At 40.7% G+C, this 15992-nt stretch overlaps 1 protein-coding gene across 1 annotated transcript in view; it reads left to right on the plus strand.

Moving 5' to 3' along the window:
- Bub1b (BUB1 mitotic checkpoint serine/threonine kinase B) overlaps positions 1–15992 on the plus strand; it is a 57783-nt gene that overhangs the window by 6387 nt on the left and 35404 nt on the right. The window contains exons 3-5 of the mRNA XM_074065654.1: positions 6018–6077; positions 6568–6712; positions 11980–12176. Coding sequence (XP_073921755.1) covers positions 6018–6077; positions 6568–6712; positions 11980–12176 — 402 coding nt within the window. The remainder of the gene's footprint in view (positions 1–6017; positions 6078–6567; positions 6713–11979; positions 12177–15992) is intronic.

Consider the following 15992-nt stretch of genomic DNA (forward strand, 5'->3'; position numbering starts at 1 on the left):
CTAGAAGCTTCTGAGTAGAGTTTTTTGGGTCTTTAAGGTATAGGATCATGTCATCTGCAAATAGGGATATTTTGACAGTTTCTTTACCTATTTATATTCCTTTTATTCTTTCTTGCCTAATTGCTCTGGCTAGGAATTCCAGTGCTATGTTGAATAGGAGTGGAGATAGTGGGCATCTTTGTCTAGTTCCTGATTTTAGAGGGAATGGTTTCAGTTTTTCTGCGTGAAGTATAATGCTGGCTGTAGGTTTGTCATATATAGCTTTTATATTGTTGAGGTACTTTCCTTCTATTCCTAGTTTTCTTAGAGCTTTTATCATGAAATGGTGTTGGATCTTATCAAAGGCTTTTTCTGCATCTATTGAGATGATCAAGTGGTTTTTGTCTTTGCTTCTGTTAATGTGGTTTATTACGTTTATTGATTTTCGTATGTTGAACGAAAATCCCCTAACCTTCAATCTCTGATCAAAAAGATTCTGTCAACATAGTCAAATTAGAATTTTGGGTTTAAATGTAATGTGTTTCCTTATTTGTTTCATTGGATCTTTACAAGCCTTATTTTGTGATTTTGCTTCAGAGACAGTGGTATTTTTTTCCTAGTGTTCCTTCCTGGTCTCTGTGACATTACTCTAGCTTTTCTACTTCTCTTAACTGTTCTCCCTTTTTTCTTGTTGACTTCCTACTATGTTTCACCTGAGTCTCTGTTGTTAGCCTTTTGTTCTTATGCTATTCAAATTTTTCAGGATTGTTAAACTACCATTGGCACCTCTTTTTTTTTGTCTTGTGTCTTTTTCTACCCATGACATATGCAGACCATTCCAACCTGAGATGGTTCAGCGTAGGGTTTTTGACTCTGCTGGTGTGAAAATGATATACATTTAGCAGAAACCAGACTGTGCAACTGGATCTTTGCACGGGGCCAGGATGTGCAGCAGGACTGTGTTGCCATGCATGGGAGCAGCAGTGAACTGTAGCCAGGTCAGCCACATGTTCACGGGTAAACAACAGGTGCTCTGCAGTGTGCTGTGTGGCTAAGCTCTGATGTCTGGTAGGTTAGGTGCATTAAATGCGCTTTTAACTAGGGCTATTTTCACCTCATGCTAGGTTACCTGGTCTAGCCCTGAGGGATATTTCACCTAGTGTATTAAATTAATGAATCTCTTCTTAAAATGACCTCTTTTTCTGCCTCTCTGTTTTGGTTAATGGCACCAAAACTCCTGAGTGAGCATACTTACTGCTTCTCATTCTAATTTTATTTAGATGGTTGCAAAGGACTAGTGTTTTTTTTTGGAACTGGGGTTTGAACTCAGGGCTTTGTGCTTACAAAGCAGGCACTCTAACTGCGTGAGCCACGCCTCCAGCGCATTTTGCTCTGGTTATTTTGGAAATGGGGTCTCACAAATTATTTGCTTTGCCTGGCTTCCAATGGTGATCCTCTAATCTCAGCCTCCCAAGTAGTTAAGGTTACAGGTGTGAGCCACTGTGCCTAGCCTGATGTTTTTTTATTTTATTTTTTGGTTGCTGGTGATTGAACCCAGAGCCCCTTGAATGCTAAGCATGCACTCTTCCACTGAGCTATACCCCCAGCCCTAGAGATTGCTCTTAAGTATAATTTAAATGCAGTACAGAGCTCAGATTTTTGTGTACTGTTTAATCAATTTTGATGTGTTTTCAAGACAAAACCTAGTTCTTCAAAAAGTTCTCAATCCCCAGCCCTGTCATGCTTCCCCTCCCTCAGGAAGCAGCTCCAATTTCTTCACCACAGGATACTTTTGCCTGTTTAAGAACTTTTGTTTCATTTTCTTGTATTTATTTGTTGTTGTTTTGTTTCATGTGCCCAGCCCTTTTTGCTTTAGTTGCTTTTCATGATCTTCTACCTGTGACCTCTTCTCCCAGCATAGCTGGGATCACAGGCATATGCTGCCATGCCAGCTCTTGTTTTTTTTTTTTTTTTTTTGAGACAGGGTCTTGCTGTGTAACCCAGGATGACCTTGAACTCCTTAGGGCTGAGATTACAGGTATGTGCCATCGTGCCGGCTTGCCTGTTGTAGAAGTTTATATAAGTAAAACCTTACAGTCCCTTCATTCAGCGTATCTTTGAGGCTTTATCATGTACATGTGCAGTAGATTGCCCCTGTGTTTCTGAGTAGCACTCTGTTTACACATTCACTATTGGTGAACGTTTCAGTTCTCTCAGTTTTGTGCTTTGTGAATAAAGCTGCCATGGACATTTCTTGGACAAGGTTTTTTTGTGGACATGTGGAGATTTTCTTTTTTTTTCTGGTACTGGGGCTTGAACTCAGGCCCCTTGAGCCACTCCACCAGCCCCTTTTTGTGATGGGTTTTTTCAAGATAGGGTCTCAAGAGCTATTTGCCCAGGCTGGCTTTGAACTCTGATCCTCCTGATCTCTGCCTCCTGAATAGCTAGAATTATAGGTACGAGCTACTGGCGCCTGGCTAATACTTTTTTTTTTTTTTCTTGTTTTGGAGTTTGAACTCAGGACCTCACACTTGCTGGGCAGGCAGGCTACCACCCTAGCCACTCCGCCAGTCCTCTTTCTTTTCTTTGAGTAGATTGCTGGATCATAGAACAGATGTATGTTTAACATTTGAAGAAACTGCCAGCTTGCCAAAGTGGTTGTCATATTTTGGACTCCTGTCGAGGGTGTAAGAGTCCACTTCAGTTTATAGGATGCTCCCTCTTTTTCATTTAGCCATCCTGTTGGTACGGAGTTGGAGCTCACTGTGGCTGTACTTTGCATTCCGTTGGTGACCAATGAGAGTGACACGCTTGTTGGCTTTCTGTATCTTTTGTGGTGTATGTGTTCAGATGTTTTGTCCAGTTTTTAAATTAGCTTGCACGAGTTCTTTATCAACTCTATGCAAGTCCTTGATCAAATGCGTTGCAAATATTTTTTTCTCAGAACGTGGCTGTTTTCTTGGTATTTTTTAAACCACCAAGTTTTTAATTTTGATGTTCAGTTAATTAGTGTTTTTCTTCTAGGGTTAGTGCTTTAAAAATTATCTTAAATTATTTATTTAAATTTTGGGTGGTACTGGGGTTTGAACTCAAGGTCCTGCACTTGCTAAGCAGGTGCTCTGCCACTTGAGCCACACCCTCTTTCATGGTTAGTGCTTATTGTGTCCTGCTCCAAAATCACAAATATTAGCTTCATTTCTTTGTCTTGGCAAAGCTCTTTACCACGTAAGTCATGTCCCCAGCCCTAATTTTGTCTTAGCTTTATATTAGGTATATGACTCATCTTAAATTTATCCTTGTGCACAATGTGAGGTTAAAGTGTCCACCACTACCAATATGGCTCTATCTAGTATTCTGCCTGCATTTGTTTTTTTTGTTTTTTTTTGATTCTTTAGCTGACACAAAAGAGATGGTTTATTGTACATGCATCACATTCGGCCACAACTGAGAACAGAACTAGTCCAGAATGCCACAGGTCCAGGGCAAAGGACCAACAGGGACAATTTGGTCATGAGCAAGGTGGGTAGTAGGCTCTCAGAGCTGGTCTTGGTGATGATAGCTCCAGATCCACTGAGACAAAGTCTAGACAAGAAGCATGCAGCCCAACAACTTGTACCAGCGCCCCCTCCCGGCCTCCGGCATTCCTTATTCCTGCTCTTCTGGCCTCCGCGGGTGCACAGGCTGTTTACTTGGACCTCTGCCTCATCTTTCTTCTTTTGCGCTTCGGTCTGCGCACTCGCTTCTTTCTCCACTTGGCTCTCATTGCGCAGAGGTGTCTAGGAAGATGGCGCTAGGGCCGAGAGCTTCTGCCTGCATTTGTTAGAGATTTTTTTTCTTTCCTTGTTGAATTGCTTTGGGTTTCTTATCCAATATCATTTCCCAGACGATTGGGGATGTAGCTAAGTGGTAAAGTGCTTGCCTTGAATATACAGGCCCTGGGTTCAATCCCTAGTACCTCCTCCTCCAAACATCACTTGACTGCATGCTAAGTGTGGTTATTTCCAGACTGTTATGTCCCAGTGCCGTGGTCATCCAGCCTTTCACCAACTGCACGTTGTCTTGCTGAGCTTTACCTAGTAAGTCAGGTAGAGTGAGTTCAAGTTCCGTTCCTTTTCAAAATTACTCTATTTTTGGTCCTTTGCCTTCCTAAACAAATGGTAAAATCATCCTGTCAATTTCTAGAAAAGAGCCTGCTGGGGTCTTGGCTGGATTACATTGAATCTATAGATCCGCTTGGAGGAGTGCTGATTTTTATCAGTAATGTCTTAGATTTCATTTTTTCATCATTCCTGCAGATAATCTCATTATCTCATACTTAAATTACCGTATTAACCTCATATTGTGCCTTCCTATAATGTTGCTTGATTAATCTTTTAGAGGTCTTTTCATATTTAAGATAAAGAACTAACAGTGGCCTGAGCAGGTGGGATCCAGTCTTTAAATTTATGTTAAACCCAGGGACACCTTACCTCTCCAGATGTTTCCATTTATTCTCAATACTAACCTAATTCAGTTTAGAGGAGCTCCCACCTTCACAGCTTCATTCTTACTCAACTTTAATTTCTTTCTCTCTTGGCACCACCCCCAGCCCTCTTGTTTATTTGCTCTGTTGGGAATTGAACCCCAGGCCTTGCACGTGCTAGCCAGTGCTGTAGTAGAAAATTCCATTTTTCTTTGTGATCTTATGGTTGCTCAGAGTTACACCTTTGAGGCTGCTTCTATAATACTTTTTTTTTTTTTGTGGTACTGGAGTTTGAACTCAGGCCCCTTGAGCCACTCCACCAGCCCTTTTTTCAAAGGGTTTTTCGAATTAGGGTCTTGTGAACTATTTGTCTGGGCTAGCTTTGAACCTTGATCCTCCTGATCTCTGCCTCCTGAGTAACTAGGCGTGAGCCACTAGCACCTGGCTGACTTACTATTATTTTTTAAAATATACTGTCTGTGTATGTAACCCAGACTTGGCCTTGAACTCTACATAGTTCAGACCAGCCTCAAACTCAAGACCCTCCTGCGTTAGCATCCCAAGTGTTGGGATTACAGATCTGAACTACCGCAGCTGGCTTCTTTTTGACTTCTTAAAGCCTTTACTGTCTATTCTTGGCAGATATACTATAGTACAATGCTGCTTTGTATTATTGGCTTATTTTTCATTTGTGTGCTTTGTCTTACTAACAGGATAAATTCTTTCATGTCAGGAACTGTTTTATTTTTATAGAAAACATAAGTTCTTAAATAGTTTTTGTTAATCATTTATACAAATTGTGGCTTATTACACAATACTTCTCTAACTGGTTAGTCTTCATTTAGTCTTAGCTGTCTGCCTTTCTCAGCTCTTTATGGTCATATTTTACACTTTCTTTGACTACTATGGTATTGCTCTTCTCTGACTAATATTCTCCCTAGAATTTTTCTTATTCCTTTTTTTTTAATCTTTTTTGGTGTTTTGAGATAGGGTCTCTATATGTAGCCCAGGTTGAACTGGAACTCAAGATTTTCTTGCCTAAGTCTCCTATATGTTCGGATTACAAGCATGCACCATCATGCTTGGCTTAATTTTTCTTCAATTTATTATTTCTCTATGTATGTGTGTGGGGGGGGGTTGTTCAGTACTGTTGTTACATAAAAATAAAAGGTATCATTTATTGAGTACTTGGTATGACTGAACACTTTACATTTAAGACTAGTAAAACTAATAAAATGAGTAATATTATAGATGAGGAAACCGAAAGCAGTTTACGAAGCTGTCCGCTGTCACTGTGCTAGTGAATGGTAGAACTGCGTTTGAATCTATGTCATTTTCTGATACTTTTAATTGCTGCACAATACTGCTTTTCCACATGTTGTTTTGAAATTTGCTGTTCTGATTTTTCTTGTTCTGTTATCAGTCCGATTCTTAATTATTTCTGTTCTTCTTTCAAACTCCAGTGCAGTTATTTAGGCAGTACTAAATACCTACTGTATGACCAAAAATGGCACTGAGGCTTATTTACTGTTGTTCTAGGTGTTGCACATGCTGACATGTTCTGTTTAAATTTCAGGGCATTCGAATATGAAATCCGATTTTATGCTGGAAGTGACCCTCTGGATGTTTGGGATAGGTGAGTGTCTTGTTTAACAAGGACAAGAGAACATTAGCAAGATGATTCCTCTGGCTATGCTTCTCCAAGGCGGAGTATAGAGTGGAGTCTCCAGAATAGTCAACACATCTGCTGGTTTGGGGTTTGTTGGGGGTTTTGTCTGTCTGCAGTGCTGGGAACAGACCCTTGCATGTGTCAGGCGAGTGCTGTGTCATTGAGTGTAGCCCCGTTCCCCTGAGGTGCTTGAGAGTGAAGAATTCTAGAGTTTATGGCATGTAGCCTGAAGCTGACCCTTCCTGTCTCTGTTCCCAGTGTCCTCCAAGGCATGTGTTAGAGACACTTGAGAACAGCTAGAGCAGTGCAGGCTTAGGATATGTCACAGGGCCTGTATGGAAACATACTTTCAAAATATGAGATATTTCTGCTTAAAGAAATCCAGAATGAGCTTGGAGTCAGAACAGAAGTACACCTTTAGCTCAAAATATGTTCTTTTCCTTTTCTTGTCATTCAGGTATATTAGCTGGACAGAGCAAAACTATCCTCAAGGGGGGAAGGAGAGTAACATGTCAATGTTATTAGAAAGAGCCGTAGAAGCACTACAAGGAGAAAAACGTTACTACAGCGATCCTCGATTTCTCAGTCTCTGGCTTAAATTGGTAAGTCCTTCTCAAATGCTGGCCGAGTTTAATGATTATTTGGTGAGACTGGGGTTTGAACTCAGGGTTTTGTGCTTGGAAAGCAGGTGCTCTAATGCCTGAACCACACCTCTAGTCCATTTTGCTCTGATTATTTTAGAGATGGGTTCTTATGAACTATTTGCCTGGGCTAGCCTTGAACCACAATATTCCCTCTCTCAGCCTCCCAAGTAACTGGGGTTACTTAGTTACTTAATTAGGGTTACCACTGGTGCCTGGCTAGGAGTTTAAAATATTAAACCAAGAAAATTTCTTTGCAATTATCCAATTAAAAAAAGTAAAACCTGAACCATTTGGTAGATGGTAAATATTAGTATTTGTTGAGTTGGTTCTACTTAAAGATGGGCCTAAATACTGTGCGAGGTTTTATACCCCTTTAAGACTGGTCATAAAGTCTGTAGATTTCTCAGTGGGTATGGTTATTTATTGATTCTAAGCATAGTTGGGCCATGAGCCGCACTAGAGGAGGAGACGTAGGAGCCAACACTTGGCAGTAGGACAGTTATTTGGGGAAAGGCTTTCTTGGTGATCCTCCGGTCCCTTTCTTCACTTTATGAAAGTCATCACCATAAAAAAGTGATGTTATAGTTTTTTGTTGGTCTTGGACTTCTTTCACATAGTATTGCTACAGCCAGAAAGGTCTGCAAAGCAGCCACTCTACCACTGAGCCATGCCACCAATCCTGACACGTAGGGTTTTTTGTTGTTGTTTTTTCATCTCCAGGACACTCTTAAGTATTTTTAATGAAAATACATTTTTCATTAAGTCATGACTTAGGTTTTTTAATTTTACTGCTTTTATTCTAAAAGAAATTTGGGGAAAGGAAGCAATAAATATTTAGAATAGAATTATTCACAACCACTCTAATATAATTTTTTTTTAATTTCTGGTAGTGCTAGAGATCAAATCCAAGGTCTCATACGTGTGAGGCAAGCACTCTGCCACTTAGCTATATCTTCAGCCCCTCAAAATACTGGCTATTGAAATGGATACAATTTCTTGATAAATCATATTTGTTGAGGAGGCCTTATTTAAACTTCAAACAATTACAAGCATAGGAAATTAGGTAAATCCTGAAGGTGCATACAATGCATCTTTGATTTCTGCAGGACATTGGCAAACAGCTTGACATCTTAGCGACAGGTTAGAGAAGTTATCTTAGGGATATTAATTTCAGGAACCAATTCTATCTTCTTCATTCTATCTTATTATTTTTTTTAATTAATTAATTAATTTGTTTGCAGTACTGGGGGTTTGAACTTAGGACCTCACACTTGCTAGTCAAACACTCTACCACTTGAGCCACTCCACCAGCCCTATCCTATCTAATATTCTTATATGTCATTTTTTTCAAATATTAGACCAGATGAACTGCTAAAATGACTTTTCATTGAGGAGTCTGTGATTATATTTAATGGGAGCTATTAAAAATGATTAGAATAGTTTCTCTATTTATGTTAACCTGGTGCTAGTAATAAAGAGCAATGACATAATCATGAAATAAGGAGCATGGTGGGGTAGCTCAGTGCTTGCCTAACATTTGAGGCCCTGGGTTTGATCCCCAGTACTGCCAAAACCAAAACCCAAACAAAAAGCCCAAACATAGTCTAGATCAGAACTTCTGAAGGAATGATTTGTGTGCTGATCAAGATAAAGTACAAAAATTTAAAGAGCATTTGGAACTTTGGCAACAATTTGAGCCTGGCATGGTGGCACATGCTTCCAATGTTAGTACTTGAAGGAAGATTGTGAGTTCCAGGCCAGTTTGGGAAGCATAGTGAAGCCCTGTCTTATAAACAGAACAGAACCCCTAAAATCAAAAAAGCATATGATAGGACAGATACATGTGTCATCACTGTTTAGTAGCTTCTGTGCTTATTGCATTTTACACAAATATCAGTCCACAATGAAATGGAAACCTTTAACTAGCACGCATGTACACGTACACTGAAACTGCCCTTCATCACATACTCTGAGAAGTGTTGCTCTAGACACTTGTCACATTCACATGACCAGCCCTAGAATAATGTGACTTTTGTACATGGGCAAGGCCAACTCTGGTGCATTCTTGTTCTTTGTGGGGTGGTCAAGAGATGTAACTGATGGATCCCTTGTGCTACTCCTTTCTTTTGTTTTGACTTAATTCTCCAGTCAGTTTTTTCAGAAGTGGTTTCTATAATGTAAGAAAAAAATGTTCCTAGAAAGTCAATATTTTTAGTTAAAGGTGGAAAATTATTTTAGCTGGCTATTTAGAGGTTGCCAAAAAACGTTTATTTAACTTTTGAATCTGTTCATCTAACAAGACTATTCTTTAATTTATGTTATTTCTTATTCAACAATCAGAATAATCTTTCCTGACTATCCCATGTACAAGAGCACCAGGGCCATTCAGAACACTACAGGTGTGACATGTCAAACTTTGTATAGTGATAGATATCAAAGATTGGATCTTAAACTGATAACACAATCAGGATTAAAACTTTTCCTAAAACAACGTCACATATGAGAAAACATCACTAACTTGGATAAGTGAGAAAATCCCATTTACTAAATTACTGCGAAACTTAAACTGTGGAACTCTAATCATTTTTGTCAAAAGTGTAAATGGGGCATTTCACCTATTGAAATTTGTTGTGCTAGATCCTGGCTACATGGCTATAGTAGACAGTGATGTTTTCTGCTTCTCTGTAGCTTCATTCACTGGAGAAGATAGACTCTGAGTCATTCATTCCAAGTGTAACAAAAGGGAAAGTACTGAGTTCATGGGACTCATACAAGGAGGACTTAACCTAGGCCTAGCAGATCAGGAGCAGGTAGACCTGAGAATGAAGACTTCTCTTTGTTTACTAAAGGAATAGGAGAAAGGCAGGGCACAGTGGCTTATGCCTACAATCCCAGCTACTCAGGCGGCAGCAATCAGGAGAATTGCAGTTGCAGGCTAGCTGGAGCAAAAAATTAGTAAGACTCCCTCTGAACCAACATACTGGGTCTGGAGGCACCATGTCTGTCATCCCAGCTATGAGGGAGGTGGCTTCCTGAGACCCTATTCAGAAAAATAACTAAAGCAAAAAGGGCTGGAGAGCCATGGTTCAAATGGTAGATCCTGCCTAGCCAAGTGCAAGGCTCTGAGTTCAAACTCTAATATCACCAAAAAGAGACAGGAGAAATGGTAGTTCTCTAGTGGTAAACAGTTTCTAATTAGGATGCTGAAATGCCATTTTTTATACAAAATTAAAAACTCAATTTTTAATGTTGATAATGATCTGGTGAAACTGGCATTTTTGTGACTTACTAAATTTTAGCATTTTAATTTGTACAATCCTTTTAGAAAGTGTCTTATTTTAGCATAGTTCTACTTCTAGAAATTTACCTTAAGGGAGTAAAGTAAAATGTGAAAGTTCATATGTATGAAGATATCTTAGAATTTGTGTGTGTGTGTGTGTGTGTGTGTGTGTGTGTGTGTGTGTGTGGTGCGGTGCGGTGCTGGGGTTTGAGCTCATGGCCTCATGCTTGCTAGGCAGCTGCTCTACCACTTGAGCTACTTCACCAGCCCTGTTTTGTGTTGGATATTTTTGAGAAGGTCTCACAAACTATTTGCCCAGACTGGCTTAGAATTATTATAATTGGGCAAAATTAGAAGTTGTTTAAATACCCAGAAACAGGGATCCGTTGGTGCATGCTGTAGGTACTGTGTACTTGAGCTGCCAGGCTTGGCAGTGCTGGAATACACCTGTCCTTGACCCATTTCTAATTGTTCTGGTATTGCTGGGCCCCGCTGTTCAGACAGCCCTTCGGGACCAAAGGACTTAGTCCTCCCATTGCTGGGTGTTGCTGCCTCTCTAGCATAGCTGGCAACCCTCTGGGAATTCCCCTGCTGAAGAGCCCTGGCTCACCCCATGTCATTCCCCTTTTTCTTGGCTATAACTCTCAACTGCTTGTGGAGATACAAAGGTGTAGCCTTCCCACCTCAATGTGAGAAAATCCTGTAGAGCCATCTTATCCTACCCCTGGCTGCTCCCCATGGGGTCACTGTGTCTGCATTAAAGCCCAGCACCTCTGTGTCCTCTCCCAGGTGTTGATCCAACAGCAGTGCTTCTGTACTGCTCTGTTTTTGTAGCCTGAATCCTGACTTAGGAGACTTTTTTTCTTTTGAGTACTGGGGCTTGAACTTAGGCGATCCTCCTGATCTCTGCCTCCCAAATAACTGGAATTATAGCTGTGAGCCACCAGCACCCAGCTACAATGTGAAATTTTTAGTGACTTTTTTTTTTCCTCTTTTGCTACTAAAATTATCTATATTGTATCTAGTCTTACAAAGTCCCTTTTTTGTGGTACCACAGGGCCTTATACATGGTAAGCAGGCACTCTGCCACTTGAGCCATGCCCCAGCCCTTTTGCTTTTGTATTTTGTCTTTGAGATAGGGTCTGATTAAATTTGCCCAGGCTGGCCTCGAACTTGGGATCCTGCCTCCATCTCAAGAGTAGCTTGGATTACAGGAGTGTGTCTCCATGCTTTGCTCCCTTTTTTTTTGGTGGTACTGGGGATTAAGCTCAGGGCCTCATGCTTGCTAGCGGGCGTTCTGTCACTTGAACCACTCTGCCAGCCCTTTTTTTGTGTGTGTTAGGTATTTTTGAGGCTGCCCTTAAACCACAACCCTCCTGATCTCTGCCTCCCAAGTAGCTAGGATTGTAGGCATGAGCCACCAGCACCCAGTTCCCACTCCCTTCTTAATGCAACTTGACCAAATCACTCCTTTGCTTGTAACTCACTCACTATCTGGCCAATTCAGAATTGATTAGCTCGCCATTCACACATGTGGGGTAGCTTTTTCTCCAGACGCCCCTCTTGTGTGGACCTTGGTAGAGGGTTACTCTTTTCTGCCTTCGCTCACGCTCTTTCCTCTCACTCCCATTCTATACCCGATGGAAATTCGTTTCTCCTTCAAGTCCAGGCTCAAATGTTACCCTTCTTTGAGGCCTTTTAGGTCCCCTTTTTTCTTTCTTTCTTTCTTTCTTTTTTTGCTTTGTGTCCTTTTTTAAAGGCCCTTTTTCTTGATTGCTCACTTTTGTCCCTTTTTTGTGTCCTCCAAATATGGGCCTTGACCCGTGTTGTAGTAGATGGATTTTCTTCAATGCAGGAATTTTGCATGGTATCTCCAGCGATTGGCAGGTAATGGGTGTTCAGTAAGTGGAAAAACGTGGCTGTTCACACTTGGAATTTGTTCCAGGGGCATTTATGCAATGAGCCTTTGGATATGTACAGCTATCTACACAGCCAGGGGATTGGCGTTTCACTTGCTCAGTTCTACATCTCATGGGCTGAGGAGTATGAAGCTAGAGAAAACTTCAAGAAAGCAGACGCGGTGTTTCAGGAGGGGATTCAGCGAAAGGCTGAGCCACTGGACAGGCTACAGTCCCAACACCGGTAAGCTGCTCCCCGGTACTCGTCCAGCTTTTACTCCAATTGAGAAGTAAATGGTGTTTCTACAGCTTATGTATCAGCAAGTTAAGTGTACTTAGTTTCCACTCAGCTTTTAAAAGACATTTTTGTCATACAGTAAAATCCACTCTTTAGTGTGCAGTTCTGAGCTTTCACAAATAAATAGACATGTAAATGTCACCTGATACAGATACAGAAGGGTGGGTTGGAGATGCACCTTGGTAGAACTTATCACGTGCAAGGCCATGGGTTCGATTCTCAGAATGAGCTCGTCACCCCTGTCAGGGCCCCTCCCTCGTGTTTTCCCTTTGAGGCTGGTCCCATCCTTAATGCTGGCCTGTTCTCCAGCCCTATAGCTTGCTTATTCCAGAATGCCATGTAAACAGAGGCACAGTGTAAGTCTTTTGACTCTGACTTCTTGGATTTGTCAGAATGCTTTTGAATTATAAGTTCTTTTATTCTAAATACAAGCTGTTTTGTCAGATACATGATTTGTAAGTATTTTTTCCTAGCTTAAGTCTAGTTTATTGATTTAAATTTTCATTTTTTTTTTGTCAGTGCTAGGGATCAACCCCATGGCCTCACTCATTATTTATTCTTTTAAGTGTCTTACAGAATAAGTTTAATTTCAGAGACGTATAATTTATGATTTTTTTTCTGGTATGAATTGGGGGTTTTGTGTTGTATCTGAGAACTCCGTCTAGCACAAGATCACAAACATTTTTCTCCTAATTTTTTATCTTTGGCTTTATTCTTTTTACATCAGATCGATACTGATTTAATTATTTTGTATAAAGTGTGGTCAGGGTTCACGTTTTCCATGGATGTTCATTTATTCCAGTGCTCTTTTTGGATTAACTTTTATACCTTTGTCAATAAGCAGTTTATCATATTTGTGTAGGCTTGTCTATTTCTGACACTTTTTTTTTGTTTATCCTTGCATCTGTCCATCAGTGTATACTGCACTTTCTAGACTATTGTATGTTGATAGTAAGTGTAGAAAGCAGGTAAAAAGACTTTGTTCTTGTTTGTAGGTCTTCTAGTGCCTTTGACTTGTTTTAGTGCTGAGGATTGAACCCAGGGCTTCACACATGCTAAGCATGAGTTTTACCCCTGAGCTGCGCCCTCAGCCCTCTATGTGCTGTACTTATTTATTGAGACAGGGTCTCCTTGTGTAGCACAGGCTGGCCTCAGCCTCCCGAGTACTGGGATTTAGGTATGTGCGACCCTGCCTGACTCTCTATATAAAGTTTTATTTTTTGGAGGTACTGTTTGAACTCAGGGCTCAGTCTTGCGAGGTAGGTGCTCTATAACCTGTATAAGTTTTAGAATCAGCTTTTTAAAATTTATTTATTGTTTTTTGGTGTGGTTCTGGGAATTGAATCCAGGGCCTTATACTTAATAGGCCTGGCTCTACCATTCAGCTACATCCCTAGCCCTAGGTCTGATTTCTTTTAGTGAGCTTTAGTAGATCTTATCTTTCAAGGAAGTGGTCCATTTTTACCCAAGTTCATGAGTTTGTGGGCATGGAGCTGTTTATAATATCCCCTTTTTATTCCTGATATTGGTAATTTGTGTCCTTTTGTTCTCAGACTGGTCAAAAGTTTATCAGTTTTACTGATCCTGTCAGAAAATCAGCTTTTTTTTTTTTTTTTTTAATTGGACTGGGGCTTGAACTTAGGGCCTACACCTTGAGCCAGTCCATCAGCCCTTTTTTTTTTCTTTTATTATTCATATGTGCATACAAGGCTTGAGTCATTTCTCCCCCCTGCCCCCACCCCCTCCCTTACCATCCACTCCGCCCCCTCCCTCTGCCCCCCACCCCCTCAATACCCGGCAGAAACTATTTTGCCCTTATTCTAATTTTGTTGTAGAGAGAGTATAAGCAATAATAGGAAGGAACAAGGGTTTTTACTGGTTGAGATAGGGATAGCTATACAGGGAGTTGACTCACATTAATTTCTTGTTCGTGTGTGTTACCTTCTAGGTTAATTCTTTTTGATCTCACCTTTTCTCTAGTTCCTGGTCCCCTTCTCCTGTTGGCCTCAGCTGCTTTTAAGGTATCTGCTTTAGTTTCTCTGCGTTGAGGGCAACAAATGCTAGCTAATTTTTTAGGTTTCTTACCTATCCTCACCCCTCCCTTGTGTGCTCTCGCTTTTATCATGTGTTCAAAGTCCAATCCCATTGTTGTGTTTGCCCTTGATCTAATGTCCACATATGAGGGAGAACATATGATTTTTGGTCTTTTGGTCCAGGCTAACCTCACTCAGAATGATGTTCTCCAATTCCATCCATTTACCAGCGAATGACATTTCGTTCTTCTTCATGGCTGCATAAAATTCCATTGTGTATAGATACCACATTTTCTTAATCCATTCGTCAGTGGTGGGGCATCTTGGCTGTTTCCATAACTTGGCTATTGTGAATAGTGCCGCAGTAAACATGGGTGCGCAGGTGCCTCTGTCACAGTCTTTTGGTATATCCCCAAGAGTGGTATTGCTGGATCAAATGGTAGATCAATGTCTAGCTTTTTAAGTAGCCTCCAAATTTTTTTCCAGAGTGGTTGTACTAGTTTACATTCCCACCAACAGTGTAAGAGGGTTCCTTTTTCCTCGCATCCTCGCCAACACCTGTTGTTGGTGATCAGCCCTTTTTTGTGATGAATTTTTTGAGATAGGGTTTGGAGAGCTATTTGCCCTGGCTGGCTTCAAACCTCAATCCTTCTGATCTCTGCCTCCTCAATAGCTAGGATTATAGGCGTGAGCCACTAGCACATGGCAAAGAGAGGAATTTCAAATTCTCTTTAATTGTGACTGTGTTTCTTCTTTCAGTCATATCAGTTCTGCTGAATATTTTAAAACTCTGTTGTTACCAGTATACACATTCAGAATTGACTCTTCTGTCATTATATAGTGTTCCTCTTTGTCCTTGACCATACACCTTTGTTCTGAAGTCCGCTTACTCTGATATTTGATATAGCCATTCTGAAACTGGAATGTAACTCAGTGGTGGAGCACAAGCTTAGCATACACAAGGCCCTAATTCATTCTCCAGCGCCTACCCTCCAAAAAACCCATCCATTTCTGCTTTCTTTTTGTTTGCATTTCCTTTTTTTTTTCGGCTGCACTGGAGTTTGCACTCCCGGCTTTGGCCTTGCTAGGTAAGTGTGCTCCCTGTTGAGCCACACCTCCGAACCTTGCATTTACTTTTTAAAAAACAGCTTTAGAGTTAGATAGCCATCATCACGATCTTACTTTAGAACCTGGGACTTTGCCTGTGAGGCAAATGCTGTACCACCAAGCTGCCCCCACTCAGGACATTTATACCACTGCAGAATGAGCCCCAAGTCCCTTAGTGGTCACTCTCTGTTTCCAGTCTGCAATTCTAGGTGACCACCAGCCTGCTTTCTGGCTAGAGATTGCCTATTCTGGCATGCCACATACATGAAACCTGAGATTCATGGTGGACTCAGTGACTGGCCTCTTCACTTAGCATGGTATTTGCAGCATTTTTATTAGCATAGATTAGTTGTACATGGGGAGCACAATAATTTTTAAGATTCCTCATAAATGAACATAGTTGTGGCATATATCAGTACTTCATTCTGTTTTTCTTTTTCTTTTTTTTTTTTTTTGGTTTTGTTATTTGTTTGAGACAGGACCTTAGCTATGTAGTTCAGGCTGTCCTCAAACTTACAACCTTCTGCCTCACCCTGTGGAGTGTTGGGATTACAGGCATGTTCCACCACTCCTGGTTTACTTCATTCCTTTTGACTGAGTGATATTCCGTTATATGGATATG

This window comes from Castor canadensis, chromosome 2 (genome assembly GCF_047511655.1).
Source record: "Castor canadensis chromosome 2, mCasCan1.hap1v2, whole genome shotgun sequence".
NCBI lineage: Eukaryota > Metazoa > Chordata > Mammalia > Rodentia > Castoridae > Castor > Castor canadensis.